This window comes from Melanotaenia boesemani, chromosome 3 (genome assembly GCF_017639745.1).
Source record: "Melanotaenia boesemani isolate fMelBoe1 chromosome 3, fMelBoe1.pri, whole genome shotgun sequence".
In the NCBI taxonomy this organism is placed as follows: domain Eukaryota; kingdom Metazoa; phylum Chordata; class Actinopteri; order Atheriniformes; family Melanotaeniidae; genus Melanotaenia; species Melanotaenia boesemani.
The window spans coordinates 16,926,829-16,945,658 of NC_055684.1; the positions used below are offsets into that span (position 1 = coordinate 16,926,829).

The 18,830-nt window shown below is 37.2% G+C and overlaps 1 protein-coding gene across 1 annotated transcript in view; it reads right to left on the bottom strand.

Annotated features, from left to right (window-relative positions):
• LOC121636950 (dedicator of cytokinesis protein 3-like) overlaps positions 1 to 18,830 on the bottom strand; it is a 135,829-nt gene that overhangs the window by 26,750 nt on the left and 90,249 nt on the right. The window contains exons 12-24 of the mRNA XM_041980818.1: positions 16,971 to 17,012; positions 15,947 to 16,101; positions 11,013 to 11,094; positions 9,699 to 9,759; positions 9,330 to 9,477; positions 8,085 to 8,173; positions 6,886 to 7,011; positions 4,949 to 5,073; positions 4,060 to 4,222; positions 3,739 to 3,845; positions 3,310 to 3,481; positions 2,591 to 2,688; positions 1,593 to 1,676 (exon numbers count right to left, since the gene is read on the bottom strand). Of these exons, the coding sequence (XP_041836752.1) occupies positions 1,593 to 1,676; positions 2,591 to 2,688; positions 3,310 to 3,481; positions 3,739 to 3,845; positions 4,060 to 4,222; positions 4,949 to 5,073; positions 6,886 to 7,011; positions 8,085 to 8,173; positions 9,330 to 9,477; positions 9,699 to 9,759; positions 11,013 to 11,094; positions 15,947 to 16,101; positions 16,971 to 17,012 (1,452 nt within the window). The remainder of the gene's footprint in view (positions 1 to 1,592; positions 1,677 to 2,590; positions 2,689 to 3,309; positions 3,482 to 3,738; positions 3,846 to 4,059; positions 4,223 to 4,948; positions 5,074 to 6,885; positions 7,012 to 8,084; positions 8,174 to 9,329; positions 9,478 to 9,698; positions 9,760 to 11,012; positions 11,095 to 15,946; positions 16,102 to 16,970; positions 17,013 to 18,830) is intronic.

Below are 18,830 nucleotides of genomic sequence, written 5' to 3' on the forward strand. Positions count from 1 at the left end.
TAGAATAGAATAGAATAGAATAGAATAGAATAATTCAGATTTCAAAATATTCAGATAACAAGATGGACAGAAAAAAAATCCCAATGACGGTGAAAGAAAGTTCTAGCTGGTGTTTCAACCGTAACTGTGACTGAAGTGTTGTCTTTGTTTAGATTGATGGAAAAGAGACATTGAGACACTGGGTCAGAAACTCTGCTCACACTACAAAATTAATGATTGTCATATGTGAGTGTTAGCATGTAATACACAGAAAAAGGGTTTCAGTGCATAAATGACATATATCATTTCATTGGTGCAAGAATCAAACACTGGTCTAGAAGTAATGTCTGTAAACAGATGTCAGTGCAGGAATCTACAGACGAGGGAAAAGTTGGCATCAGGAGCTTTATGGTTTCCATTTGTAGTTCAAGTAGTGTTGACGATGATGTTTCAGCAGACTTTGCTTAGATATTGAACTTAGAGTAAAAGCGTTGGAACACACTGGCTCCACTAAAGTCTCTAAAACCCTTGATTATCTAATAATGATATAACTTCTTATTAGCTTTTTAAAATCCATCTGTGAACCAGTAACGACCAGAGCAGAGCAGCATTTGTCCTGCTTATCCTTTAACTGTTCTACAGAAATCAGCTGGCTACACAACAAGCCAGAGGCATTGTTATTGTAATATAGTTGATGAGTTCACAGACAGACAGAAATGTGTAGAAAAGTCTCATGATGAGTCATCCTTCACCATTATTCTCAACAAGGTCCATGTGAGGCGTAAACCAAGCGGATAGAGCATGCCTTGAACCATTGACCTCCAGTAAGGAGTCCTGGTGGCTCTGTTACACTGCCACTGTTTGGTTCCCCTTGTCTCCTTAGGGCTCTTCTACACTAAACTGTCATTAAGAGCCCACAACGACAAAAGGCCCCCTGCTGTATCTCCTCACTTTGCCGGCATCTGAACAAATAATAAAGCAAAGATGACTGCTAACTGCTGGCAAGAGGTACAAGACAAAGCTCGCTGGTGCAGGAGAGGGTTTGTACAGTTCACTGTACAAAATGGAAAAACCAGAGGACTACACAGATTTAGGAAAAAAAGAGTAAACAAAGCAGGTTTGTGGTTTTTGGAAAAGTCTTGATCAGTTGTCCTTTAGTTTCTTCGCTTCACATAATAATGTTGCTAAAACACAAACACGATTTATAGAATCATCTTGAGGCAGCTGGTTTCTTTCTGTCATCACTGCCGTGTCCCTTCTTGTGGACTTATTTGCTGCATTGAAAAGCAAATCAGAAGCAGCTCCCTCTTTCTCTGAAAAACATGTTGATGGTGTTTGACAACGCAGACAATGTGTTACCAAAAAATAGACAGATAAATGCTCAAAGACGGCCAATTGTTTGGTGTTAAAGAGAGTCCACGAGTGTGTCTGCATTATTTTGACACATGACAATACACAACTAATTAAGACTGACAGTGTGTCACATCTGTTATTAATCTGTCTTGTTTGAGGGCCTTCGTCTTCAGTCGGCTGTTTTTAAGCTCAGGTTCACACGGTTCACGGTTTTTATTCATTTACTGTGTTGATTTCTTACATTTTCTGTTTATACCTACCAATGACTGGAACACCAGTGGTCCGTATTTGTCTGTATTATCATCCAAGATGGAGAATAAGGTGTCCAGAATGTCTTGGAGAAACTAAAAGAAACACAAAGAAACAGCAACAGTGACACTGGCTTGGTTGTTGTAAGTAATCAGGCAGCTGCTCGGGGTTTTGCTTCAGGAAACACCACAGGAATGTTGACATATAGCATGGGTCTAACTGAAGCATAATACCTGTTGTAGCCAACTTTAGAGAAAACATCAGTCAGACCAGTTGCTTTGATGAGTAAACACCTCACAAATATGAAGAAAGTACTACCATGACAGGCCATGTTGAGATCCTGAAGCCCACTGAAGAAGATGCAATATCTATTTTTCATTATCCCAAGGATGTGTTTGATTAAAAAATAAGAGTTCTCTTTTTATTTAACAACACACAATCAAAATGCCTCATTTTCCTTGATCTATTTTTTTTCCAATTAAACCATAATTAAGGAAAATATTTCAGCAATACATGAATGTTAATAATTTTCAAAGGTCAAACATTTTCACGGTCCAGTGTATTTACAGCTACTGGCGGCCAGTACAGGAACTCTGCTAACACTGAATGATCATTACAGCTGGTTGCTCCCCAGGAGAATGAACATCCACCCTGCTTTTAAACATTCAGTTCAGTCTTCACAGAAAGGTTTAACGATCAGTACCCACAGAATCAAACCGCAGTGAAGAGCGCTGCCAGTAGCCTCACACCTCAGATGCTTTGAAAAAGCTGCCAGACAGTCGTGGAAATAACTGCTATAATGTAAAATCACATCTGGGACCAGAACAGAATATGTGAGAAGCATGTGTGCAAAATCAAAAACAAAACTAAAGTGCACACAAAGGTTAAGATGAAGGTTTTCCTGCAATATGTGGTGAAAATTCAACTAAGCTTCCATTTAATGAGACAAATGTACAAATCTTTTCGTTTCTCACCTTCATCCTTTGTTTGGTACTGGACTAAGCCTTACCTTGACTATCTCTTCTCCGCTGACATGTCGAAGCCGTCCAAGGATGTCCATGACCCGGTCAGGATGGGCCTTCCACTTAAGCAAGGCCAGGAGGTCCACTGGAAAACAACAGCAACATTGACGACCAGAAAAAAATGATAAAATACACAGTGAGAGTGACACAACATCATGAAGGTCCTGGCTGACCTACCAAACAAGTCACTAGCAACATAAAGGACCAGTATTAACAAACTGAAAGGTTCAGATAAATAAATAAACAAAGACATAATCGAAAAATCTTAGAAAACAAAGATAGAAACTAGACACTTTCACAGGAAATACAATAGAAGAGTTGCCTCATAGCTCTGTATAACTGAGACATGAGGGTCATTTCTCTGTTTCTTCAAGTACTGCAACACTCGACACTCAACAATCAACTAGTCCTCACTGTACCACAGACATCACGAAGCAGATCCACAACAGATCAGTCCATTAATAACTGCAGCAGGCAGTGAGACTGTGTGTTGTAGATACCTTTGTTATAAATGTCTAAAGTAACAACACATTCACTCTTTGCTGTCACTGGTTTGCAGGCCTGACGATTTTAAAGATTTTCCTGTAAAACTAAGATGAATATAAATGCAGATCTACATTATCTCTGTTCAACGCCTGAAGGAAAATGAATCTCTTTAACAGTGTAATTAAATATAGACTTAAATAATACAGGATCAGCTGTGTACCGTTCTGAGTGAGCTTGGTGGAGGAGAGCTGTGTGGAGATCCAAAAGGTCTCCTTGGTGCTGCGCTGGAAGATGAGGCTGGAGGGGATGCTGGGACAGCTGTTGAAGTCCTCCTTACAGCAGGGCAGGCCCAGGTAGAGGGCATGGTTGCTAAAAGTTGTGTTTTCATCACACTGAGACCAAGACAAAGGAGAAAGAAGAGGAGGGAAGAGCAGCGGTAAATGGCACTTTTTTAAGAATTTCAACAATATATATTCGAATCCAGAGCGTATCTATAACTAGATTGATTGAATTATAACTCCAAAAGCAAAGGAAAATGTTATATAGAAGGTCTACCAATGGTAAAAGATTTTTAAGATAAGCGAGGTAAGATGATGTGTAGTAAAAGAATAAGTAAGTGGACAAACAGACAGTGACATCTTTCTCCGACCTTGTAGACATAGAGCTCATGGCTTTCATCAGACAGAGTGGTTCCATCTTCCCTCATCAGAGGAGTGAAGGCAAAGCCAAACAGCTTTTTCTCTCCTTTGTCTTTTGCTGTAGATTCAGAGAAAATGAAAGAAAGGTAGATGTAACAGTATAATTTTTTTTCCTGCTTAATAGTTACATTAGATTTATTTCTGTGCTAGTGCAGCTACTCATGTATATTCAGAGGTGTAACTCATCTGTTGTGCCTTTCTGTTATGTTCACACTTAAAGAACATCTACTTCTAAGCTGCAGTAAAGACAGTGGCAGACTGTAAAAACTCACTGGAGCAGTGTCTGAACTCGAAGCGCAGGTGGGATCCTCTGAAACGATCGATGGGAATGGGCAGTTTAACGACTTCACTCCAGCGAGGGCTGTTGTTGTGGTAGAGAACAAAGGCTCGGTACTCTGGGATGTTGGGCTCACCTGAACCCAGACTGATGCAGTCCTGCAGAGGGAGCCAGAGTGTGTGAGAGATGAAAAGACACTGGATTCATTGAAACACAATATATAAGACAATTTTTTTATTTAATTTCATATTATGGAGGGTCACAATATTATAAAAGTACAGTAGCTATATAAATCTTCTCTGGGAACAAGATACAGCCATGTTTTAAGAGTTCTCCATAGTTAGGCTGCTGTTAAGAGTAAAGGTGATGCAATGCAGTGGTAACCATGTCTATATCTGTACTTCTCTGAAACATCATGCTGGGATAAAATTCAAACTAAACCTGTTTTTACAGTAATAACACCTATCAGTTTCAACATTTGGGATCTTTATTTTCCCTTTATTTAACCAGGAATTCTACAGGGAGCTAATTATTTTTGGAAGGAAAATCTTTCATGACCGTAGCAGAAATCGTACTAGGCAACAACATGACGCTCTTCTATAGTCTGCATTTGATATAAACACATGTCAGTTAACATCTTCCTGCAGATTACTTCACATCTTTGGCTTATATTTTTCACCCGGATCAGTAAAAACCCAGAACACATTACAAGGCAACTACTTGGAGGAATGTAAGCAAATATAAAGTCTTTGTACGTTTTCAGGTTAAAATAAAATCTGTATTTCCTTTTTTTCCACTCAACTTAAATGATTGAATTATTTGCATGGCTCACTCACGAGATCTCACAATTTTGATTCCTTTTTATAGTAGGACCACGTCCTCACCTTTAGGATTTCTCCATCGGCGTAGAGAACATACATGGTCACCTCGATGTTCTTCTGAACGCTCTTCCCTCCCCTCTCAAAATCCCCTCGCTCCAGTGTCAGGTACAGGTCATTACGGATGTCACCTGGGACCAAGAAGGACACATTAACACATGAATAACTCAAACACACACACACACACACACGCACACACACACACAAAACCCTTTCACAGTCCAGTTTGTTAGTTAAATGTGAATATCGGCTTCTTCATATTATGAATGTATACACGACAAAACATTATAAATATTTAAAATAAAACACTCGTGCCATCATACATCTATATAAACAAAGTCTTAACTCTGCGTATGAAGAGACAAACATGTCCTCAAGCGAATAGGGAAGCACACACCGCCTTGCACACTTTTTGAGCTGACTTCTTCTAACACACACAAGATTAATGACCCATGTTAACATGTGTGTGGATTCATTTGTCATTTTCAGCTCGTCCTTATAGAGGAGGTGTCACCTCTAATATATCAGGATGGGAGTTAAATACTCACTCCATCACTGCCGGAGGGAAGGAGTGGTTAATGTGTGTGAAAGAGGTGTGAAAGACCCCTCAGCACAACACGTGTGTTTGAAAGTGCAGCCCTGCTGTTTCCCTGTCTGTTAACGGCACAGTTTAAGAGTAAGTGTTGATCTCTGTGCTTATTTAGAAAATTTCCTAAAAGAAGGAAAGTATATAAAAAATGTAGCACATTTATCAGATTTATAAATTTCTCTCTTGAATGAATGGTTGGTATATTAGAAATGAGAAAGACTGAAATTGGTGTCAGCGAGCTCTATGGTTAGTTTTGAGTGACATGGGTGTTTTTCCTGAAAGGAAGATTATAAAGTTAAGAAATGAGCATAATGAAATGACTAAAACTCGTCGACTTTAAAACTGATGTAGTTTTGAGTGCCAAATAGCTAAAAACTAGTTTAATTTTTTGTAAAGCTTCATCTCACAGGAAGAGAAGAGACACTGATTTGAGCCTTATTAACTATTTTTCCTCAGTTTGCCAGTTAAAATTGTGGTTTCATGTTGATTTTTATCCCAAAACGGTCATACACAACAAACACAATGTGTATTCATAAGTAGCTTATTTGTCTGATACATCATGGATTAGCAGGATTTATACACTTGTGAGCTTAATAAAATGCTACAAAAAAGTGAAGTAATACATCTTTAACTACCCCAGTGTGTCAGAATAATTTATGTAACCCATCAAATTTTCCTTTAATCCCATATTTCTTTCATACTGAAAGAGGAAACATGTACATTGTCATGTTTTCTGTCACACTGTGGTGTAGTCATGGTTTCATAAAGCCATGTTAATTTAAAGCAAAAGGAGAGGAAGCTTATAAGATTTCTAAAATAATTCCACTTGGGTAGCTTTAACAGGAAGAGCCTAATATTTCTGCTAAACCCGCCTCCATTACAGTGACCATTTTCAGAATCACAGCCATAAAAAAGTACAAACTGCTTCAAGTTCGTAACAGTTTGCTTTTAACTGAGACAATGTTATGTTCAATGGGGGGGGGTCTTTGTTTAGGAAGAAAGAGAAACTAATCTTGTGGTCCATCAGTATGCTATATGGCCTAATTCCCACATTCTGCAGCATTTACACACAGCAGGCCTTTAACAGGTTGCTGATCTTTGTGGCAGATTAATTCCCCACAAATGCAGAGAAAAAGTTGAAAACATGGACCCTTTTTCAAAAACTCAGGCAAGGTATTGTGTATTAGTCTATTTTATGATTAAAATGTTGAAAACAGCTGAAATCTTGGGCATTAAAATTCTGTTTCATTTGGTGTACTGATGAATATTTCCACTGATTCCTTGTCTTTGAGAGATTTACCAGAGAAAACCTGAATTCTGTTTTTGCTGCCTCCCAAACATAAACATGACATACCTGGCATGATGACATCTGGGAATCCAAGTTTCCGTGCGATAGCCACGCCCCGGCTGAAAATGAGTGGGTTTTCTCTGCGGACCTGTTCCATGTCCCCCCTCAGCAGCTGCAGGGAGATGATCAGACCTGCAGGGTTTGATGAAGAGGAGAAGGGAAGTGAGAATGAGTTGGTTGACAGCAACATAAGAGGCATGAGAGCAGGACAAAGGTCAAGATTACAGGCAAAAAAGAAAAATGCTCCCTTTAGTTAAACCATGCAGCTTTTTAGCCACAAAATTCAGTGTTGCGATCATAAAATATCGTTTCTTTACAAGAAGTTTAATCAGTATGTATTTATTCTCTCATCTGGAAAAGTGACTGCAGACTTACAGCAGATGTCAGATCAACCGCAGCTTCTCTTAATATGACCAAAAAGTCTAGTTGGAAGGATGTGACTTGGGGCAGTAAGAGAGTCTAATGTGGGGTCAGACTGAGAATCCCCCACAGTGACACCCATTAAGATGATTTTCCAGCTGATGTGAAGTGATGACATGCATGTATCAGTCAGATGGTGTGCTACTTTCCAAAGTGAACAAGTTGCTTCTGGGAGGTCTGTGTGTTTGTTTTGTACCATTGTACCATGCCATAAGGGAGTTACATAGAAGCTAAATATGGAGGGAGGAGGCAGACATCTACTGAAAGCATGAGGGTAGTAACATGTACTACTGGCTGAATGGTGTTTTCTTAGAAAAGGAGCAAAGCTACTACTTGTGTTTTGGGTTAATCGTATAGTAAGATCATTACAGTAGGTGGACACAGCTGACGTCATTTGTATTTAAATATAAACTGTACGATAAACAATAAACACATTATTTATAAACAAATAAACAAATGTGTAAAATGCTTAATTTCTGCTCTATTTGTAAGAACTTAATGGTTTAGCTGAATAAAAATAAAGAAATGTGATAAAGCATCAGATTAGACTAAAATTTAATTTCATGAGTAGAGAAAAAAGATGCTTAAAGACCACATGGATTCAGACATCCGATTTATTCCCAACTCAACTGATTTAAGAAAAAAGTTTCTTAAATCATAACTTGAATATAACTTGAATTAATTCATGACTAATATGAGAGGAAATGTAGCATTTTAACACAAATATATCTAATCTGTAATCTAATATATGGAATAAATATATCTCATGCTAAGACATGACCTACCATAGTTGGTGCTGGGTGCTGTGTACTTGGTGCTGGACTTGCGAATGATGTTTTCATGGACTTGGTACCATTCGTTCTCATTGTTACACCTGCAGAGGGTCATGTTGAATCAAGAAAAAAAATGGTTAGTTTCTATCAATAGATAGTCTAAAAATCTGAATGAATACTCCCCATTTAAACAGGAAACATGTTAAAAAGTCAGTGACTTATTAGTGACTCATGACAGGAGAATCTTATAAAGTGCCCACATCGTAGTCACAAACAGACTTGCAATGCTTGGTTGAAATCATTCAAAAGAAAATTAATATCAGTTTGTTTTTATATTTTTTTTCTACTGCATACATTTTAAAAAGAAAAGAATGAGATATCTCAGGTTTTTGTGTACTATAGAGAAGCAAATGTTTGGACAAAAGAAAGAGAACGGGTCTGCCTCATGAGCTTATTTACATATTTGTCTCTGTAGCAAATCTAAGAAGCAGGATTTTCCTACAGTTTCAGAAACATGTTGATGTTTTCAGTCACACTGATGTACAAAAAAAACAAAAAAAGAACAAAAACAAAAGAAAAGACTGAGAAACTCAAGGCCTGAACAACCCAGAGAGAGTCTGCAACCACCCATATAACATGAACTAGAGCTAACGCTGCTGTAAGACACACACATACACACACTTTGCTGCATCATGCTGTGACAGCGAGCACTTTAGGGCTCCTGCAGGCAAGTTTTTAGAAGTTTTAGCTGAGGGAGATCTCCTCCTGGCGGTCATAAGTTGAGTGTGAGAGGTAGTGGAGGAGCGCTGATGGCATTATAAGCAGCAACAGATAGTCAGTAGCTCAGAGGAACTTTCATTTTCTTCTTCTCTCTCATTTTCATAGCCGTCAGGCAGAAAAAGTAAAAAAGGATAAAAAAAACCTAAAGATGAAATGTTGAATGAGGTAAAGAATAAAGAAAAAAAGAAGGTAAAATATGAGACAATGATTAAGGAGGACTGAAAGTAAAGGATATGACAAAAAATATTGTATGTTAGACTCTTATCATCCCTCTTCTTGGCTTTTCTCCAACTTTTTCGTTATTTAATTTCTTCTAAGCCCAAAATAACAAGAGGATGAAATGTTTTCCATCCATACAGCACAAAGATTAAGACATCTTTGTTTCCTTATATGTGCTGTCCCCGTTAAATAAATAAAGAAAGAAAATAACATGGACACTTTTTTTCATTAATAAGCAGTGGATGTGCAGCCACTTACGTATAAACTTTAAGAACAAAGTCTTTCTCCTCTTTTAGCTCTGAGATGGTTTGAAGCACATCACTCATGGCCAGGACTGCACAGCCGTACGGTCGGCGGTACTGAACATGTGGAGGCCCTTTTTTACTGTCGTTTAACAGCATTCGGCCTGCAAGAGAAGAAATGAGAAACGAAAGACATCCTTACAGCCATTCAGTCACACATAAACAAAAAACTATGTTTGTGTTAGAGGGGGAAAAAAAGTGAAAATGGGAGAAAAATTATTTAAAGTAAGGTTGAGAATGATGTTCAGCTTATTATACTTCTTTAGTGCTGTGATCAAAAATGAATAAATAGATAAAATAAAATCATCCTCAACTACAGTCTCACCTGTTCGAATAACTTGTGAGACTATGTAAAGATCTCTCTTCATGTCTTTGTTGCTCAGATCCTGCAAAGTCCAAGAAACAGACAAGAAAGTTACGGACAATAAAACACTAAACTGTTCATCGAAATCAGTCCTGAAAGGTTACAGTGGACCAAATCAAAAAGATCAAGTGTTAGAATATTAATTTCCAATTTTAACCACAATAAAGAGTGAATTCAATGACATCTTTTCAGCCTTCAGTCTTATATTAAACTGTAGAATTAACTTTCTATACTGTGTAAAATGTAAAAAAAATGCTCCTCCAGTTACTTTCCCAGCCTTCAGAGATGTGTTGATGCAACTAAATTCAACATGAGCTAATATTTTTCATAAAATGATAAAATGTTTCAACATCTGATGTTATTTATGTTATATCTGGGAATAAAATTTGAGTTTATGAGATTATATTCTGTTTTTACTGACATTTGACACAGTGTCCCAAATCAGGTTGGACTGGGGTTGGAGATTCTCAGTAGAGGAATTATATTCTATATCCAAACCTGCTGAAACTGGCACTTCTAGCACGGATGACTGTGAGAAAGGGCTTAGGTTTTGTCCAGTCAGCTAACACAAAGAAAGCTTGAGTGTGTGGGATTTGTAACACCATCGTCTGGATTTCAGATTTTTATATGAGCAGGTAGTGAAGTTATATCTGATTAGATGTTTGATCAGTCCACTGAAAAAGCCAAGCTTTAGTGAAATCAACTAACGGAGATTAAATGTCACAGTAACACCATCCAGTGCCTTCATAAAAAGAAGAAAAACACATAATAAAAAAATTTAATGAGATTTTTTTTCGCTGGTGAGAGAGATGAAATCACCTTGACTTGAACCAGAAATGTTGAAAAACTTTATCTAATCCAAGTATGTTTAAAATGAAGAATTAAGAAAAATGGTTTGTTTCCTCTTTACAAGGCATTTTGTATTATTACCTGACTGCTTTGGCTTTTACAGCCTCCTATAAATCTACCTTATGTCTTACATTTAATTCAAAGAAAGCTCCATAAATGCAGAAAAAATAAAACTGTCAGTGCAATCCTGGGTTCTGCGTCTCAGTAAGCTTCATAATTACAAATAAATGAAAACACATCCCTCATGACACGCTCCTCTTGGGTCTTTGCAATATTGTCTTCAGGATGATTCTAACACAGAACAACAGGGGGCATCGCAGCCTTACTTTTACAGTCTTCCTCGGTAGGTTAAGGTTCTCTTGTCAAACTACAGTAACTTGAATTTAAGCATCTTTTTCATGTTTTAGGCGTGTTTGTGTTTGTTACCGTGAAAAGCGCGCACAGCCTGTCCACCTTCTCTGGATTCTTTGGTCCTCCATTCTTGTTTAGTCTCACCATGAACTTTTCACTAAAAAACACAACCAGAACAGCAGCCATCTTTAAGAAAAAAAGAAAAGTTTAAGACCACATGTCCCCTCCCAACGAAACTCTGGGTCCCCCCATCTGCAGGGATGCTGCTAAGTAATTCATCTCTGTCTTGGGAGAAGAGCAAATGAAGCGTTTAAAGGTTCTATTTCTGGTTTTAGACACACAGGCCTGCAGCTTAACTCTTTGGTTAAATCAGTTTTAAATGACATTTTATTTACCAAAGTTGGCATCATTTTGATTTAACACACCAGTCAAATTTCATTATGTCACTCTTTGCTGCAACATCTCATTTGCATATGCTGCTAAACCCGACTTTACTTTGAGAAACTCATTCACACAAAGCATCCTCAGGGGATTTCTGCAAGAGACGCCTCATCTGTTCTCTCCCCGAAGCACCGCCACTGAGGGAACTCTAAAACAGGATGTCTCAGACATTTTTACTCCAGGGAACAGCAAAGTATAGCTTATTGTTAACAGTGATTCTGTTTCTTTACCTGTATTTATCCAGGAAATGTGACTAAGCTGATGTGTTTTTATTCAGTAATGGTGTATCTGACAATAACAAGTAAACCTTAGAGACATAATGTAGAGATGGAATTGTTGTAGAAATCTAAATGTGATGCACACATGGAAGACTTGGCTGTTTTGAGGAAGATCCAATAAATTTGATGACCACAGTGTTGTTTCCCACCTATAAGTAATTACATATTTTCTGTGTGTTGTACAGAAATCTATTAAAATTCACTAAAATTGAGCTGAATATGATGCAACTTCTTATTTCTCAATAACAAATGGAGGGAGGAGTTCTGCATAACATACAATACAGGTGCAAGTATATATTCTAATTCCTTTATAAAATATAATATTTACACTGACAATGGACACTGTGTTTTTGTTTTTAAAGATTTTCATGTGGATTCAACCTTAAAGCAGTGGGTCTTACACTGTGAGGAATCTGCAGGGAAAAAGAAAAGGCAGCTGATGAAGTCATGGTGTACACTCCTTTTGTTTACACTTTTATTTATATTTACATATATTCTGATGATGTGAGTTTGTAATTTCTGACTAAAACCTGCCCATACAACAAGACTGACTTAAATGCTGAACGTTTAAATGATACAGTAAACTTTTACTTAATTTACCTCAGTGCATGAGTACATAGATCCAAATCCTTAGTCATCTCTCTCCTGTAACTTCATCATTTACATAAAAGGCTCACTTTACAGGAACAAACATGTTCTCTGCGGAAAACAGTATCTCATTATACGGAGTTAATTCCTTGTGTGGGTTTTATTATTCAGCATATCCCGATCGGTTTCAGCCAAGTCTGAGGTCACTGCTAATGCTGAAATTCACAATTTCCTGCAAACGCCATCAGCAGTGAGGACCAACAAATCCCCATAACAGACTGTTGGAGTCTTCAACCTAAACAGTTTATTATAATCCCCCAGAGAAACCACAGCCTTAAGAAATACAAAAAAAGAAAACAAATATGTTTTTCTTCCAAACAGTGGGAGAGTGGGACTGCTGTTTGTAGGTGGGAGGTGAGGAGGTGAGGAGGAAGAGGGAGTTGCGGGTTTTTACTTTAAATCAAAGCTCATGTTTTCTTATTGTTGGCATGTTTTTCTTCAGTCAAATAGCAAATGAGACAAAGACACTGCAGATTATGTGTGGACAAAATATGAGGGGACTAAAAGAAATATGCACATACACATCCAGAGTTATTTGCAACTACCTATTTGGGTGGCAGCAGGTGGAAACGTAAGACAACCTCTACAACACATACATGCAGCCACTTCTGAGACAGGATACACACACTTACACACACAAAACCAAAGATGAAGTGTCATTTCTGTGTCTAAAAAAAAGGCAAGATGCACAAAACAGGTGCATTAAGGAAATAAGGAAATATCTTGCATTGTCATCATACAATGTGTGCAATATCTTGCACACGTAATACAAGATTCTAGCATGTATCCATGTTTACACACAATCACATGAACCCAGAGACTACTGATTTATAGGTGGCAACAATTACTGACGTCTTTCCTCCTTGAACTTGTGTTAACACACACCTGAATGCTCCAGAGCAGCAAACAAGAAAAAAAAAGTCATGTTGTAGCCATCTGAGTTTGTATGAGGCCCTAATATATAAAACCTTACAACAGATGGAGCATTTATTTTCTTTTTTATTACTCTATAGATGGATGCAGTGAATCACATGCACTGCACACACAGTACACTAACAGGCACACACATTATTTAGACAGAGATGCATGTGAACCATCATTTCCAGGCCATTTCTATGCAGCCTCAAAATACATCACACATCTGCATCAGAACTTTGCTTCAAGGAAAATAGCAAACACACATGCATGGTCAGGATGGAAGAAAAATGTCCAACTTTTATTCAAATGTACATTACAAAGTCTAATATGGGGGCTGCTCTGACCCACCACATTTATTCCAAGTTCCTTTCTGTTAGATCAGCAACCAATAAAGCTCATTTGACTTGAATTCCATCACTCTTTTCCTCCAGTACATGACCACATTTCTGTACAAATGAATTTGACTGTCTACATTTGAGTACTGTGGCATGTTCAATTTAATGTAAATGTGGGCACAAAAACACGATAAACAGTATGATTGTTATTAGATTATAATTGTTGCTGTGGCTTTTAATGCAACATGAAGTGAATCCCGTCTGAGCGAACAGTGAAGCTTTCCATTGCTCCACTGCTAAAAGTTAGAAATCAGTAAAAACAGTTTCATGATTTGTTGATGAAGCGTTCGTATGAACTTGTGCTCTCTCAGGAACTCTGTAAAGCCTGTTTAAGCCCATGGAGACATTATATGTGGTACTAGGATGAATGAAACTTTAAATAACTATACAGTATATATATACATATACAAACACATCATAGTCTATATGTTTACAATAAATTAGTTTACAATAAATCAGGTCATGCTCATTGCAAGTTTAATACAACAGTATAAAAACATTTAAGCATGATTGTAATATAAGATTTGAAAATGAGTTTTCTGCCACATGAGCGAAACTCAAACCTAATAACCAAATTTTAATCTTTTTAACCAGCCTTTGGTTGCCTGAGATGACTGAGAGGATGGAACGGATGAAACCTGTGGAGGATTTCATGAAGCTCTTCATGTAACGCTGTAAAATTTATAAAAGAAGAAACAGCAAAGACTTTGTAGAAAGAGAGTAAAGAACAAAGAGATGTCAACAACATCGCAAAACTCAGCCTCGACCCTAAGTACTGGACTTAAGAGTAATCATAGCATTCAGTAGAAACACACACACACACACACACACACACACACACACACACACACACACACACACACACACACACACACACACACACACACACACACACACACACTGACACACAAATGCAAACTGGAGTTTTAGTTGCACAAATTCTCAGAGAAAGAGCTACTTTAAGGGCAAACAGTCTTTGTGGGTGAGTTTATTTCTCAATAGCTAAAGGACTTTTTGGAAAAGAAGCCATTCTCTCCTCTATCTCCTCTCCTCTCCTCTCCTCTCCATTAAAACGCCCTGTCATTTGATCACTTAGAGGAGCAGGTCCTGTCTTTGCACTGTGATGCTGAGTCAGGCCACACATCATATTGCCAAGGTCAAATGTAGCTCGGGTTCTCTGTGTACACACACACACACACACACACACACACACACACACACACACACACACACACACACACTCAAAACAGCCGTGCCATCACCGTTGGCCTAAATCAGCCTCATTATTGACAATTAGCAATTCTTTATCTGTTAGCTTTGTGTTCGTTCCAAGAATGCATAATTGATGGACATTCATTAGGTAGAGTTGGGGGGGGGGTCATTTATTATTTACAGCTGCTCTGTGTGGCCACTTTCCATTATTTACTCTGCATTATTAAAGAAATATAAGAAAAAGAGAGGTAAAAAAGCAATGACTGCAGAGGCAAAGAAAAGTTAGCTATGAAAAAGTCACTGATATGCTTGACAGGTCTGAGCTTAATTATGGAAAACTAACCTGAGAAAAGATTTGATCAAATTCACTGAAAGACACAAATAAGACTGTGTGGTAATTACACCTTTCTCACCTTCTTCTCTTTTCTGTCCTCTGTTAAACCAGATCAGATTTTTCAGCACTTGCTGTGGTCAGCTGTCATTTTAACATCAGATTCATATGATTGTCTTCCACGAGAACCACAGTCTCTGAGCCCCACTAAACTCATCCACACAGCATCTGCTTCTTCACATTTTTTAGCCTTTTCTTACATTTGAGTCATTCCTGATGCAGTTGTGAAGTCATAAAGCAGCTGATGTTGATTTCATGCAGAAACATTTTTTTCTAAGCAAGTTGCTGGAATTTTTATGCTGATTGTATCAACAGAATATTTGCTGGATATGTGCTGGCTTCCATCAAAATGCTTCAGGAAAATATTCACTAATGGAAGCATTTCTAGTTAAAACAACAAAAGTATGCTCGTTAAAAATTAACATCACAAATTAGATGACACAAGACTAAAATTATCTATCAAAAGTAAAGATTTTGTGTGAGATTTTTCTGTACTTTAGCGGGGCAAATCATTTTATTAAATCATCCCACAGAGAGCCAGTCACCTGCCCATAAATCATCAGGTGGGAATTATGTCTCAAATCCAGGCGACAGTCATTTATTTTCTGCTGTTCTCTAACATTACAGTCACACCAGCATCATTGAAACAGAAAAAAGAAATTGCAAATGCAAACAAGATGCAGAAATTTAACAGACACAGCTTATATAAGATAGTATTGTACGTACCTGATAGTTTTCCCCTCTCTCAGATCATAGAGAGAGAAGAATATGTCTGTATCTTCTCCTATGCTGTTGTAGGTGAAGCTTTTCAGGTTGACCAGTAGATGGTGGGGTACTGGGACCCTACATGGTTCCCCGTGTCGCTGCCGGGTGTTATCGCCCTGAAAATCCACAACAGAAAAGATTCCATGTGTCTTCTATATATAATGTACCAGATTTATACAGGGATGCAAAAATACCTCCAGGTTTTGTTAATCTATGCCAAGTACATCAGCACCTTTAATATGATCTCACTAGTTACTGATTTATGTGACTTAACAGTTTAGTCTTTGGTAACATAAAAGATGACTTTAGCTTTGGTTCAGTGCTGTGTTGCTGTAATCTATAAAAAGCAGAATAAAACTTTTGGAAATTATTTCATTAATTTAATTGACAAAAATACATCAGCATTTAAAAATGAAATATCTTTAATCCGTCAACTATAATGAGTTTTGTGTTAATCTGTGAGAAAAATCTTTACCTGCAGATCTCAGTTTATTTTTAATGATCCACATCTACTTTAAATCTGCAGATTTACTGGAAAACACTGGTGGAGAAAGAATAACTTTAAAAATATTAGGATATTATTTATTCTTTGTTTGTTTAAACTGAGAAATGTTTTTAAAGGTATTGGGACACTTCATCAGTTGCTGAGTCTCAGTTGTAGGTTTTTAGCTTAGACAATAAAAACCAGAATTTTCTTCTTAATGTAAAATCTATTCAAGGGCTCTAAATTTTGGTCTATTAGAACAGATTTCAAGACCCTGAACTTAGTGAAGGAAAGCTAAAGTCTTCAGACTTCAGTGAAACAAACTCTGAACCCTTTTAGAGTTCCAACAAGTTTCATGAGTCAGCAGGATTTTACTTTAAAGAAACCTCTGCTGTTTAATTCCTCTCCATTTGTGACAGGTTATTTTAGAAAAATCTCAGTGAAGGAAAGTTGAAACTTGACTGAACACGGAAAAAATACCTGTAGAATAAATAATGTTACCTGTGTGGTGCTCTGCTGGACACTGTGCCTGCTGGACAGATGCTGTGAAACAGAGGACACAACACGTTTGATCGGGTTTAAGTCGTCACTTATCACCTAAATTTCCCATCTCTTGTTCTTGGTTGCTCCTCTTTTGCTGTTTTTCCTCGATTGTCTTCCTTCCCTCTTGTTTGCGTTTTCTACTTGTTCAGCAGTTTCATCTCCTCCTCCCCTCTCCAATCCTTTCCTTCTTCCTTTTTCTCATCTATTTGTAATTTCATTGCTTTGTTCCCTCCTCTCTAACTCTGTCAATCTACTCTCTTCATTTTTCTTCCTTAGAGGATAAAAATGCCTAAACACCCTGAGGACTCATTACTTTGACTTGTCTCTCTAATTTCTTGAGTGGCTGTGCGACTGGAGAGGCGGTAAGAAGTCAAGAGCTGCTCGAAGAACTGATATAACGACTGTCAGCTGTAGGACGTGTAAATATTTCAACTTAAAAAGACAAATAAACATACGCTATATGTTTGTTTATTTCAGTACTGTTTATTTAACCAATCAGAGATGCTTCTTGCTTAAATTTACACAGCTGGTAAAAGGAGACACAACCTGAAAGGGAATCATTAGTAAAGCTAATACAACACACGTCTTCACTGACAAGCATCCTAACATTTAGATTTTGTTCACACGCTTGGATGAATTTAATATCAAAGTAGGCAAAAAATATTTCAGTAAATGAATGATTTGTAAGGATTTCAGTCTTAGGTGACATAAGGAGAAATATTTAATAGCTTTGCTTGAAAATGTCATCAATGTATGTGTTAACTAATAAACTCTAAACTAATGTGTATCTTCCAGCTCTGTCTAACTTAATGAAAACGTTTGATGTCATATATGCTGGGATGGCTTTATTTCTACAGTCAGTTATAGTTAAAACTAGTTTGTTGTTGCTTAAATTTCATTCTGCTGCTGCAGTATCGTCATTTGCCAGGAAACAATAAAGCCTTGCTTCTCTTCTTTTTTTCATCTTGATAGTTGAAAATAAATAAAGCTGCTATAAGAAAAACAATTATTTTCATTGCCGAAAAAAAATCAATGGAAAACAAATCTTTCCACAGCAATAAATAAATTAAGAAAAGCTCGTTTTTTTCTTTTCTTGTTTGTTTCTAATTGTTTGTTTCTTTAGTCCGTAAGAAACTCTGGACCTGAAACATATTTTATGTACACTGATATTACAGATGTTAGTCTTCCCCATCTTTTATCCAACCATCCACAAACTCAACCACTTTAACTCCCACCCTGTCTCCAGATCAGTCTCTAGGCAACAGAAGAAAGGAAAATCACCACAACAATAGTGTTTGACAACTGCAGCTCAGCTATTTAAAGCAGGACCAATGCAACACAGAGAGATGAAATGACTTGTAGTCTTGTAGTGCAAAAACTTTTATTTAATGGAATATTTATTAAAATACTCCTGAAGACTCAGTGGAGGTTCAGTTAAAACTTTTCTACAAGATTCATAACTTTTAACTTTGTGTCATTAGTGTCTGATGTTTAATATATTTTGAACAATGTTTAGACAAAAATGTCTGATCTTCCTGAAGTTTCAGTGATTTGTAATGTCTTTTGAGCTCCTGCAGCTTTTAACGAGTCATTCAGCTTAACTCCAAAATGAACTGCAATCACAGTCACAGCTGGGTGCAAAAAAAGAAGAAAAAGTGAAAATATTGGTATTAATATATCATAATAAATTAATTCATTTATAGTATTAATGTACAAATTCTATGCTCTTTATTTGTAAAATAACTTACTTGACGGGTGCTCAGTGACACTTGCTAAAGAAAATTCTGGTGCATTAACCCTTTTGACCCCTTGCTATAA